The following is a 12,897-nucleotide window of genomic DNA, read 5'->3' on the forward strand; positions in this document are numbered from 1 at the left end:
GCAGGCCCTGAAGTCCAGAGTTCCATAATTATACATTCTCAAGTTGTGTTTTCACCTTTTCCATCTTTTCCACACCTTCGTCTGCTACGGCATTCCTTAAAATTAAGAGTATTTAACTGAAAAGAAAGGATTATGGTAGATTACTGTATTCAAAGAGACACTACTACATAATGCTATATTTGACTTTCTTGCTTCCCACTTATCCATTTAAACACACTTAAAGAAAACCTTATCAAAATGGAATCATTCTAGAAGATTAGGCTGTTATTCCTGAAATGTACAATTTCAGCCACAAGTACAGGAAGGATTCTGAACACATTAGGACCATGCCATTATCATATCTATCAAAGGCTCATCTTTATATTTATTCTCCAACCAATTCAGATGACCCCCACAAAGCAAACTTTATTCCTATACACCATATGCATAATCTGATGCAGACACAAAAGATCCATGGTAAAAACAAAACCTATTTGTTGTGTAGAAAGGCTTAGCTGATACTACAGGGGGAAATTTAAGATTGAAGACTGCATCTTGTCTGCATTTTTACTTGTTTCAAATTCAAGAATTACATGAACTGTTTCCAGATGTATCATGTATAATCATGGCAGTTATAACACTGGGATCTTTCACCTGTTATTTTAGAGAGAGGTTTTTAATAAAAAACGTTTTTTTGGGGGGGAATACAAGCCTGAAACAGTAGCAAATTCAGCCACCTTAGTGTAAGAACTCAACCAATCTTAGCCCTCTCATCTCATTAAAACCTCAAAAATTATCAACATGTTAGGAAACAGATGAGTTAGTTTGCATATTTTATGAGCTCTCTTTGGAGTGTTGTAGAGGCATTTTATTTATTTAGATGGTTGGAAACATATTTAGATGTGATGTACAACAAAAGGGGAAAAATCCGTTATTTTACCACATAACCCCATCTTTTGCAAATCCTTCCCACTTTCAGAGAACACACTCTACTAGAAGCCATTACATATCTCCTCAATAATTAACACTACAACAAGTTAACCACAGTTGGAGAAACTGGGTCTCAGCTGCCATGTTACTATCAGACATACAACAGGCAGTGGTGCTAGTCTGATAGCCCCAAACGGTTACTGCTCGTCTCATTCAATACTCTCAGCTCTCTTGAAAGACAGTCAGTTCCAATACATTCTCATCAATTACTGCCCATCTTTGCCGTGGGGTACAGTATGTACCCTGGGAGGCTGCTGCATACCGCTGCTTTCTTGATTTAGTCTCAAAATGTCCATGTGTTGCCATTGACAGCTGGGAAGCTCAAGCCTTAACTTCAGGAGTTGTGCTGTAGATGGAGTCTGAGTTTTCGGAGCCAAGGTCTTCTGCCAAGTCGAGGAGTCGGAGAAGAAAGAAAACATCAACATAATACATTTTTAAGCAGAGGCCACTTAAAAAGATGAATTAATCTGCTTTATTCAAGCATTCCATCATGACATTTCAAATACTCTGTTCTTCTATACATAAAGAGTATTGCACTCATTAAGTGCAGCCTGATCAAAGCTCTAGCAATGCTGTTTTAGCCACAGCAGCAGCATCTGGTACACATCAGCCCCCGTTTGCCATCAAACTGGAGGGAAACCATCTTGCTGCCACTCCCAGCCACAGCAAGGCTGTCACGCAGCCCTTGGAACCAGCTTGACTCACAAGAAGCTAGCTGCTTGTCTGCTAACCACTCTTGAAAAGGGTCTTCTTTGTGCTCTTTCACTTGGCTTTTAAAACAGTTCCAAAGATACAACATAATCTGCTAAGCACAGGGAAGGGGATCTGATCCTACGACTTTTGCAGGGCTTGAACATCTCATACCAGTTCCTAATATTTCCTTGTCCTGGTTTGAATTATTACACTACACAGTTCAACATATGCTGAAGCCGTTATCTAAATTACTCTGGCCAGACTCCATGACAGCCGTCAGCTCATTACCTAGGTCTTCCTCTGCAGTTCCCGGAAGGTTGACCTTTGATTTAGTCAGCTCTCCGCCTTCTTCTTCTGCAGAGAAAGAAAAGAAAGCCCTCTTTTCACAAACTTAAAACATGCCAAACCTTATTGTAAAAGTCTGCTGCAGAGCTAGATGAACTCTGCAATTCACTGGGTAATTTCCACCATTGCTTTGATATGATTTGCCAACTGGTTGAACATACCAGTGCAGTTTTCCCTTATAAGAACCCTGTCCCGTATTATGAGCCGATTTCAAGTAACTCACCAATATGAACAAAATGTAGTTTTGCATCACCTTCCAATTTTAGAAGGCCAACAGTAGCAGAAAAAAAAGAGTTATTCAGCTACAAAAATGAATTAGGTAGTAATTCTAAGGTAGTAAAGTTGGGTCCATAGTGTACCCTCTTCGTTCAGATTGAAACTGGGGCTCACATATCAATCAATGCTGATCCATGCAAAAAATATCCACAGACATTACGTTTTACCTAGCTTTCTCTCCTACTAGATTGTTTTGTGTGCGCAGAGGATTTATTTCATTTTTTTTTTGCACAGAGCTCATGCCATGAGGGCCCACGCCTGTCTGAAGAGGGAGAGTCCAGACATTTTCAATGTCAGTGACAAGTAGGCCTTAACCACTGTAGTTAAGTGATGTTGCACTAGTGTGCAATTCAGTCAGATGTCACCATGTTATCAAGTAATAAAATGAGAAAATATTTTAATGTAATTTTATAATAATTAACTTGTCTGATTTTAAGACATTAACAAATAAGTTACAGTGCACTTCTGTTCCATCAGTAAAACACACTTTCTCTTACCAGGGATCACACATTTCCAGAGACCATATGTTTTCCCTACTGTTGTCTGCCACAGTCTTAGCGTTCCATCCTCAGAGCCACTAGCATACAACTCTCCATCTGGGCTAAATCTGACACAGTGAATGGGCCCAAAGTGTCCCTTGTAAGATTCTGCAGGAAAATAATACATCAGTGAAATTTCAGGCAAGCAATACATGCATGCACGCACAAATTAAGATGTAGCCTTAGGAATACAAGAAGAAAAATAGCTTCTTGCTTGCTTGGGGGTTGGGATCTGGAGATGAAGTCATAGAATGACAGCAATGAGGCCCCATCTATTTATAACAGAAAGGAGCTCTCACCTACACTTTGTATGAAATGGAGAACTCTTCCACTACTTGAGGAATGACTTACCACCAGAAAATAGATATTGGTTTTGCGATATTGCAGCAACCATAAAATCTCCTTGAGCTATATTTTACGCTTACCATGGAAACAAGCCTTTTAAGTAGAGACCTTATCCTAGTCTGTGTCTGTGTTGGAATTGCTTTTAAAGATATTTTTTAAGTTGTCTTGTTTTAATATGTTTTAGAGTGCTTTTAGTGTTTTTGTATGCTGCCCTGTGCTCCTTCTGGAACGAAGGGTGGGATAATAAATAAATAAACAAACACCAAAAAGAAGTACATGCAATTCATAGTCAGCAGGACGCCTGCCCCTAACTTCAGAGAAACTCACACACTCACATAGTGCAAAGAATGTTAAACATTCTCAGCCACAGAGTTGGTATCTAAAAGCTTGCAAGTTTTTTCCTAGCTCTACTATGTCTGATAAGAGTCACAGAAATAAAAAGGAGCAACTTCCTACTTTGTTGCTCATTTTCCATACCCTGTGAAGGCTTTATAGCAGGTGTGGAGAACCTTTTGCCCTCCAGATGTTGGTGAACTATAACTCCCACCATCCCTAGCCATTGGCCATGCTTGCCTGGGCTGATGGGAATTGTAGTTAAGCAACATCTGGAAGGCCAAAGGTTCCCCCGTTTGCTTTATAGCTAACACTAGGTTTAAAAAAACTGGTTAATCGCTTGAGCTCAATCCATGACCCAAGACCCACCTTTGCCTTCAAACACTTGACCCACTTTAAAAGCTTTTAGCTCTTCTATTTTGCTTCTCCTTGCTCTGCCCCGTCTATTACATCCTTCCTCCTGCAGTCTTGGTCAGAACACACCACCAGCTCATCTACTTTGTGTCTAGTAGCAACCATTTTGTACTTCCCTTACTTCCCCACTACATAGTACGCATAGGGTTGGTTTTTTCTTCCTCTTGCACCCCATTACTTCCATCAACCAGCACTGATTAAAAGACACGGATATGAGAAAAGACCTCAGAAGGGAACTATTGGAGACTAACAAGAGATGGCTGTGCATCAGTCTCTCTCTTTTGGATGTCAGCCAGAGGAAGACTATGGTATGTATCTGTCTGAAGATCAACTCTGGTGATCTTCTAGACAGCAATTACAGTTGAGTGAAAAGTTTACTAATCTTATTAAAGCCTCTTGTTCTGACAGGAGTTGAGATGCAGTGACAACTTGAGAAAACTGGTAAATTTGAGCCTACACACACAGACACTGATCCAGAGAAGTAGAACGAAATATGGGATGGGATGTCCCTGTATATATATAAGTAAGTAAGTAAGTAAAATTTAATTTTTGTGTCGCCTATCTGGCCGAAGCCACTCTAGGCGACGTACACATTGAAATTGATAAAATACAATATTAATACAGAATAAAATACAATGCTGTAATAATACTGTAAATATGGTAAGTGTGGGTTTATTAGAGTATATGTGGTAAGTAGACTGAGTGAGAGGGAAGAGTACATGGGTTGGAATGTTGATGAATGTTGTATGATGATTGGCTGAGCGTTTGAGTGTCTGAAGGTATAAATGATAGGATGACAGTTGAGAGGTCGTTCGTTCGGAGGGTTCTGGAGGGTTGGTTGGTTTTGGAGAGGGTTGTTGGGTGGATTGGATTAGGCGGGTAGTGAGGCAGGATATTGATGACTAAGAAACAAAGAGTAACGCATCTTATGAAACCACACGCTTGTTGACTAAACCTTTAAGTAATCTTGTTATTCCCTGCATATATAAATATTTCTTGGTTTACCAAAACGCCTGACCCTTGGCTGGCCTTTCACAGACCAGAAGGGTAGGCAGGGCATATACCAAGGTTGGGAAACAGTATCAATGGTGGCAGCGGTGAAGAGATAGTGTAACATCATCAGGTATCCAGAGCAACCCAGGGCTGTAATCTTTATAGGCACAAAGATACAGGGGGGTTGAGGCCTGTAAGTACACCCAGATACAACTTAGCAATAAGCCAGGAGGAGACGAAGGCACAGTCTCAAGGCAATATTGTTTTACAGGGAGTGTCTGGTGGTGCTGCCTAGCAGTGAGATCTTGAGAGATCTTTGCTAGAGCCGGTAAGAGAACTGTTAAGAGACAAGGACCCTGAGGTGGGACCGTGACAAGGCAGTCACCACGGGAGGGGTCCTGACAGGGGACATTACTGGCTTTCTAATAACGAGTTAGGAAGTTACACTCTCTTTATCATACCAATCCCAAGGAAACCTGAAGGCTTAAACATTTGGTATCACCAGTCAAACTGGTTTTACATTGTAACAGAAATGCAAATGACCAACACGCACTCTGGAGGTATTTCAAAACATGTTGGAACATACCGAGTTCTTCACCAGTATTATAATCATACTTATACAGTTTAAAATCTTCACCACCCGCAACTAGACATTCTTTCTCAGGGTGAAGGGATGCAGAATTGACTGTTGCAGCAGCCTCAAATGATTTTATCTGTTCCAAGCTAAAGAGAGGAAGAAAAAGGCATGAAGCAAGAACTTAACTCTATACAGAACCAGATACCGATCAACAAAAGGGGGAATTCTTTGCAGAGTATTTTCACCCATATTTACTAGATATATCTGGGATGTTCAACAACAAAAGGATTGCCAAATCTCTTTCTGAAAACACACACATGGCCATTAGTACTGAAAATTGATGTTAAATTCTCAAGAAATCAAGATTATATATTTTGTATTGTAAGCAGTGTAACAGAAGGGACTGAAACTAGGAAATAACTACTGCTATTACAATTTCACTTTAAACATATAGGACGGCCATGGTTTTAACAAAGCAAAAGTAAATCTGGGAGGACATATATGATCTAGCATGGCAGTATACACACACTTCTCATCTGCTTAGATTATTCTGAGACATTGTCATCAGTGCCATCCAATACATGTCTACTCAGAAGTAAGCTTCATTGGGTTCTATGGGACTTACTTCCCAGGTAAGCGTGTATTGATTGCAGCCTTAGTCTCTTACGTTCACTTTTAAAACACACACTTACGTTTCTGCACTATGGAATGCAATTGTCCTTCCATAGGTGATTACTATTATCTCCCCTTCTGGAATATATTCCAAGCTGCTGACAGACATGGCAACATTTATTGCCTTCACTTCTGTGAATGTAGTCCTGTCCCACAGTCTGCAATGGAGGCACACAGATAAAATTTGCTTAGTGCATCCTAACAGCAATGTTACAGGTTAGATATTCAGGCCCTTCTTGATCAAATGCTCCACTGCACTGCCAATATGATTAAATATATTACCTGTCCTTCACCAGTAGGCCCCAATATAACACACACCACTAAAAACAGTTCAAAACAAATCACAACCACAACTAGAGACAATTCTAAACATGCATCTCAAGCGTCAAAAGACAAGGTGAAGAAGTGCATCCTCAGCATATGATGAAGGCTGTATAGAGAAGGTGCCATACACACCTTTGTGGAGAGGGAATTCCACAACTTAGGGCCTGCCATGGAGAATGCCCAGTCCCAGGCCACTCCCCCCTCCGAACTTCTGAGGGTGGAAGAACCTCCCAGAAGACATTTACAGTATGGCTCAAGAGAATTACAGAGCTTCTTGAGGAAAAAGCACTCCCACAGATATCAGGTTTGGTGGATAATCGGACAGTAAGGGAAGCTTTCAATTAAACCAGAACCAAGCCTGAAGTGGTGAGTCCCACTCTTACCATGTGCATATAAAGTGTTTAACTTTTTTGAATGTATCAGGACAGGCAGAACTTCCAGAAACCACCCACCTAAACATTCCTATGCCTGACAAAACTAAAGAAAAGCACTTTCCTTGAAATCTTGACCATCTGTGTAGGACACAAATAGTCCAAGATCCTATCTAAACACACCTTAGAGAGTCTCATTATATGGTTTGTTGTAATGCTGTTGTTACCCAACTTAAAGTTTTAGTAAGTGGCAGGTAAAAACCAAAAACATTTAATTTTAAAGCATATTTTCATCTAGTATACAAGAATTATTCAGTGTGGAAAGTAATTATATTACTATTACAGCAGTGTTATAGTAACAAATGTATTTTCTATCGTGACTGTTAGATCAGAATTGTCATCAAGTGAATTAAATGAAATGCAGAAAAGAATGTAACATTTTAAGGCTGCAATTCTATACGCACTTAAACATGCAAAGGCTGAACAGGATGCAGTGGTACTTTTACAGTAGACTGCAAAACATTTGACAGGTTTTGTCAACAGCAACAACATTTTTCTACATTTGTCTGCTGAAATGAAGCTTGTGGGGAACACAGGAGCATGGAGTGTGTGTGTGAATGTGAAAAAGTGGACTGCACTTAGTTCTGGCCTGTAAAATAAATTCCTGGGCTGAGCATGCATTGAGGGGCACCCTGTTCCTTTAATTCAAAGTACACACTGCCCTGCCTACCCCCGGCCACAATTTTGTACATTGCTCTTTTCTTTGCTGGTAAAAAAAAATTAAGTAAATCCAGCAATCTTTATGTTTGTTTGTCCTTGATGCACAGGATTGTGCTGTAAGACTTACACCCACATGACAGAGTACACTAGATGAAAAGCTAAGTGTATATATCTGAATTCAAAAGATGGCCCTATACTGAAGACAAGCAGCACATACCCCTAATATACATACCTAACACAGCGATGGTGAAAAGGAGATATTTGTTATTTCCTACCTGACAGTTTTCTCATCTGCTGAAAGGATCTGTTTGTCATCACTACTCCACAGAGCCTTTTTAATCCCAGACGTGTGGCCACTGATGATTTGAGGTTCTAAATAGGGGAAATATCTTTTGTTATTTAAAAAGATCTCTTCTTGCCTTCACTTGGGCTAAACCTGACTTGTGATCAAGAATCACATTATGGCAATACAAGCAAATATCACACGAGTGTCTCTTACAGCTTCTTTGAATGTTTATTGTCGTATGATGGCAAGGAAAAGCATTCATAATTTGCAAAGAGCTGCAAAGATCAATGTGGACCAACTTTTGTGTATATTCTCAAGCTCACTGTGTTAGAAATGAGCAGCAGTGAACCTCACACTCACATGCTTTCTCTCCACTTTCCTCTGGGGAAAATGTGAGATCAGAAGCTTTTGGTTCCATTTTTGATTGACCACAGCTGGTTGTTTTGTCCAAACCCAGAGTGGTTAAATATGATTATTTTGAAATAAGCCAACTACAGACCATCACTGAAGTTGGCTTGTTTCAAATGAACCAGTTAAGATTAACCAGCCTGAGGCTTGTTGTGACTCATTCCCATCACATTAAACTATAGATTACTATGGTCCAAATGTTTACATTGCCTGATATCAGACACAATGCTGAACTATGGTTTAGTGTTATGTGCTTTGGACTCATCTGGTCCTCCCATTCTTCTTCAACACAGCTGTGCAGATCAGAAGCTGCAACTTCGATTTTCAACTGACTATGATTCATTAGGTACACAGCAAGAACAGCAGCGAGTGTTAACTTGGGGGCGGGGAAGCTAGGATCATAAGCTCATGCCATCCCCTCCTATCCCCACGTGCCCCCCGAAATCTGTTCTGGAGGGTTGGGGAAAACCCTCACAAGCCAGAGGCTCCTTCATGTAACACTGAATTATAGTAAGAATAGGATTTAGGTAACTGTAAGTAGAAGAATTTAAATCTTTTTAAAAAAAGTTTCATTAACAGTAAAAACCCACCTGCTTCTGGTTTGCTTAAGTCATAGATACGCAACAGCTTATCTTGCCCACCTGTCAATAGGTAATTGCTGTCCTGTAACAGAAAATGTAAGCTGTCACTTTCATCTGCAAGACTGCAGTGGAGCTACGATATTATGTTATATTAAACCACGCTACTTTTAGAAACTGTTTTTTGAAAATTAGTATTAATTTAATCTATGAGGAATATGAATTGTTTATACAATGCCCTTGAGAAAACCACAGGCAAACAAAGGCAGACATTCAGCCCTGAAACAAAAATATGTAGTGCTTGCCATACCTGAGTGAAGTCCACAGATTTGACAATGTGCTTGTGAGCTAAGGTGATCAGTTCATCTCCTGAAACACCATCCCACACTTTGCTGAAAGAGAAAAACATACAATTATTGAGAGACAAAAATTATATACCAGACTTGAACGAATTCTTTACACAGCAGCAGAATTTTCTAGATAATGTTTGAGCTATTTATGATTTAAGACACCAGAAAAAAAAAATTCAAGTGTATTAAAGGAGCTGCAAAAGTAATAGTAGAAGCATGTAGTAGGTTTGGGTGTTAGATCCAGGGCCTTCACTTACGCAGTGAAATCTGCAGCTGCTGTAGCTGCTTTAGTGGCATCCTTATTCAAAGTGGCACCCCATACAGCTCCTTTGTGACCCACAAATGTCCCAATCCAGTCTCCGGTGTCACCCTGGCGAAGCATAGGTTTGCCATCTAAACAAAAAAAGGGAAAACATGGGAGGTTAGTTTATGAACAACCTATATCAGATACTCATACAAAGTATCTGTGAAGTCAAGATTCAGAAGAGATTATCCAGCAAGATAAGCATAAATTCACATGAACAAGGGATTCTAAAATGTTTGGGCAAATCCTATTGCAAGTTCTCTTGGGACATTTATAAATCACTATATTTCTCCATGGATCTATGAACTTCACTCATCAAAGAATGCTTGCTTATACACAAACACTTATTTATAAATGGCAGAAACAAGTCAAAATCATGCCAAGGATTGACAATTCACTTTTAGCTTCTGATCTACATACGTGTTCAGGTGGTGAATCAGAGGTTGATCTGAACTGAAGGGAACTTAACCCAAGATAATGGATCGCATCAATAATCCCTCAGTTGGGAGAACAATCATCTGCTTTACTATGCCTATGTCCTTTAAAGAAGAACAGCAAACAAATTTATGGAAAAAGCTTGGAAACTTGTCTCTTTCCTCGGGTTGAGGGATTCAATACAAGGCATGTCCCTCAGTCTTCTAAGTGTAGATTATTGGGTTAGGGGAATGCAGAATAGGTTCCTGCTCCATTTCCCCCAACATATTGAGCAAACATCTGCCTACCCCAGCACAGATATGACCTAGGCCCTAGGGAGAACCCACTCATTGGTACTTAAACTGTAACAAGTTCCTATGCAGCCTGACTAGACATTATTCATATCTAAGCCCCAATGTGTTAACTGAGTCTTACTTCCAAATAACTGGGCACAAGATCACTTGCACTTTACACAAAACTGATTCCACCCCTTTCAAGATTTTAAATAAACTGTACTAGTTGTTATAGCAACCAAAACCATATTGGCTTGCAGCTAACAGAGCCTTTCTGCTGCCCAGTAGGATGATTTAAAACCTTTCATCCTACAGCTCACATTCTTTTGCAATATAATGAGCCAACTATAAAATTAGTGTATTTCTGATGGTCGTGCCTGTGCAAGGGCAACAAGCAAAGAAACATTACTTGAGGGACCACAATCCAGTACAGGGTTAGGGATGCTTCAAGCCCACTGAAATCAATTAAGCATATTTTTCCTAGTAATAAATTGTGGCTTAAGTACCCAGGATTTTCCTTATGAAAGGGTTAGGACTTGCTAAACAAAACAGTATTCATTTTTTCACCACATATTTATACAGTAATACTGCTGTTGCATCCCAACGTAGTTTACACTACAACCCACACCCACCCGAAAAACTAAAGACTGGCACAGCAGGGCATTTGGACAAGAAAGTTATTCCAAAAGGCTTCCCCCCAAAATGCGAGTTTTGAGGAGGGATTTGGAAGTAATAAATAACAAGAGATGACCGCACAGAGGCAGTAAAAGAGAGACAGCAAAGATGTTTCAATTAAAAAAAGAGTGCAAACCTATACATGTATCATTTTATTCAATGATGCTTGAACCCATATAAGCGCGTATAGGACCACTAACACGTAAGGATTTTTTTAAAAAGTTGTTCTCCAGTTTGAAGACTCACTTGAGGAGAATATTATTAGGTCCTCAAATAAATAGATACAAACGTGAAATTTTTCCAGAGACACATACACAAAAGGATCCATGCCTCCCACCCACTACAGAGCACAAACCACTCAAGCGAGAGGGGCGAGGGGATACGCCCACTGCCTCTGCCCGCCTCCTCACGGACCGCCAAGTCTCACCCTTGCAGGCACTGATGAGAAAGTATCCGTAGGGAGTGATGCCGCTGAAGGCCAAATCCACCACGGGCCGCGTGTGGCCGGAGCACGCCAGCGGGGTCTGTCTCATCGCCATGGCGGCGGCAGGAGAAAGAAGCGGAGGACTGAGGACGAGGCGGGTAACAAGAAGGAAAAGGAGGAGGCAGGCGGGCGGATGACGGGACGCAACTCTCCCACAGCCACGCGAACGCTCCAGCCGCTGTAGGAGGGACACACGGCGCCGGTGACGGCAGCTGCGGCGGCGGAAATGGCCGCTACCGGAAATCTCCGCCCAGGTTGTGGAAAACCATAGCAACACTTCCGGTTCCTTTAAAGCACCATAGAGTTTCAGGGTTGGAGCGGCGCTCCCAATCTACTGTTGGTTCTTCGCCCGCTCTCGTGTGTGTGTGTGTGTGTGTGTCTGTGTGTGTGTTATGTATAAATAAATAAATGACCGTTCAGCAACTACTGATTTGGCAGTTTCAAATGTGGAGCAAAGAAAGTGAAAGAAATGAAAAGCGACTGCCTGGGGATGGTTTTCTCTGTTCTATTCCGTCAGCCTTTTTGCGAGACAATGTCTGTCTCTTTACGATGAGGACCCTTCCTGAGGCCACGCCCTCAAAGTCCCTGCGCATCAGTTCCCATTGGGCGTGCAGCTCAGTATCTACTGTCACTCTCTGCTGCAGGCTGAAAGCGCAGGACATGGTTTGCGGCGTACAGATACATAAAAAGATACATAAAAAGATACATAAAAATGAATGAGGAGTAGAGTCGTCACGTGGTAGAAAGGCTATACCATTTCAGCCTACAGGCGGGGGGGATATGTGAACACTTTATTAAGAACAAAAAATGTGCAGCAGGTAGATCTCTATTTAAAAAATTAAAATTCAATAAATTAATAAATTGCAGGGCTATTTGTATAAAAAGAAAAAAACCAAAACAATTACAAATTAGGGTGTCAGCGTAGGACTAGAGAGAACTCAGATTCAAATACCTACCCAGCTGTGAAGCTCTCAAAAGAGACCTTGAACCAGTGACCCTTCAGCCTGACCTACCTCACAGGGTTGTTGTGACGATAACACAGAGGCTGTAATATTAAAACAGGTCAGCAGTCTTTTTTTGTCTTGCTTTTCCTCAACCCCCCCCCAAGTATTAATATTGTCAACTGATCTTTGTGTGTTGAGTGGATGAGGTAGATGTTTAACTCTTGTACTAGGGGTGGCCGCCCCTACTTGTTTCACTCACTCACCCAACTTGCCACCTATCAGCAGATAGCCGCTGTGAACTACTGTGTGATGACAGCCTTAGGGAAATATATTATGATAGAAATGAGGAAAATGGAAATGGACTGCTTTCAAGTCGGTCCCGACTTATGGCAACTCTATGAATACGGTTTTCATGGTAAGCTGTATTCAGAAGGGGTTTACCATCGCTTTCTCTGAGGCTGAGAGACAGTGACTGGCCAAGGTCACCGAGTAAGCTTCATGGCTGTGTGGGGATTCGAACCCTTGTTCTCCCAGATCATACTCCAGCACCTTAACCACTACACCACACTGGCTCTCATAGAAATGAGAAA

At 41.0% G+C, this 12,897-nt stretch overlaps 1 protein-coding gene across 1 annotated transcript; it reads right to left on the reverse strand.

Annotated features, from left to right (window-relative positions):
* Positions 1-803: 803 nt before the first annotated feature.
* STRAP (serine/threonine kinase receptor associated protein) lies at positions 804-11,636 on the reverse strand. The gene is made up of 10 exons (XM_061638498.1): positions 11,307-11,636; positions 9,451-9,586; positions 9,154-9,235; positions 8,856-8,928; positions 7,847-7,943; positions 6,177-6,314; positions 5,494-5,630; positions 2,781-2,930; positions 1,951-2,016; positions 804-1,352 (listed from the first exon to the last, which is right to left on the reverse strand). The coding sequence occupies exons 1-10, from the start codon at positions 11,416-11,418 to the stop codon at positions 1,291-1,293; spliced, it is 1,053 nt and encodes a 350-aa protein (XP_061494482.1). The 5' UTR covers positions 11,419-11,636; the 3' UTR covers positions 804-1,290.
* Positions 11,637-12,897: the final 1,261 nt, after the last annotated feature.

Source organism: Rhineura floridana, chromosome 8, assembly GCF_030035675.1.
Source record: "Rhineura floridana isolate rRhiFlo1 chromosome 8, rRhiFlo1.hap2, whole genome shotgun sequence".
Taxonomy (NCBI): Eukaryota; Metazoa; Chordata; class Lepidosauria; order Squamata; family Rhineuridae; genus Rhineura; species Rhineura floridana.

Excerpts from the sequence above, each read along its gene's own strand:
- STRAP (XM_061638498.1), bottom strand. The coding sequence starts at position 11,418 with ATGGCGATGAGACAGACCCCGCTGGCGTGCTCCGGCCACACGCGGCCC. Across the intron at positions 7,944-8,855 it reads CTTAAGCAAACCAGAAGCAG|AACCTCAAATCATCAGTGGC; the intron begins GTGGGTTTTTAC and ends TCCCCTATTTAG. Across the intron at positions 5,631-6,176 it reads GCATTCCATAGTGCAGAAAC|CTTGGAACAGATAAAATCAT; the intron begins GTAAGTGTGTGT and ends TCCTCTCTTTAG.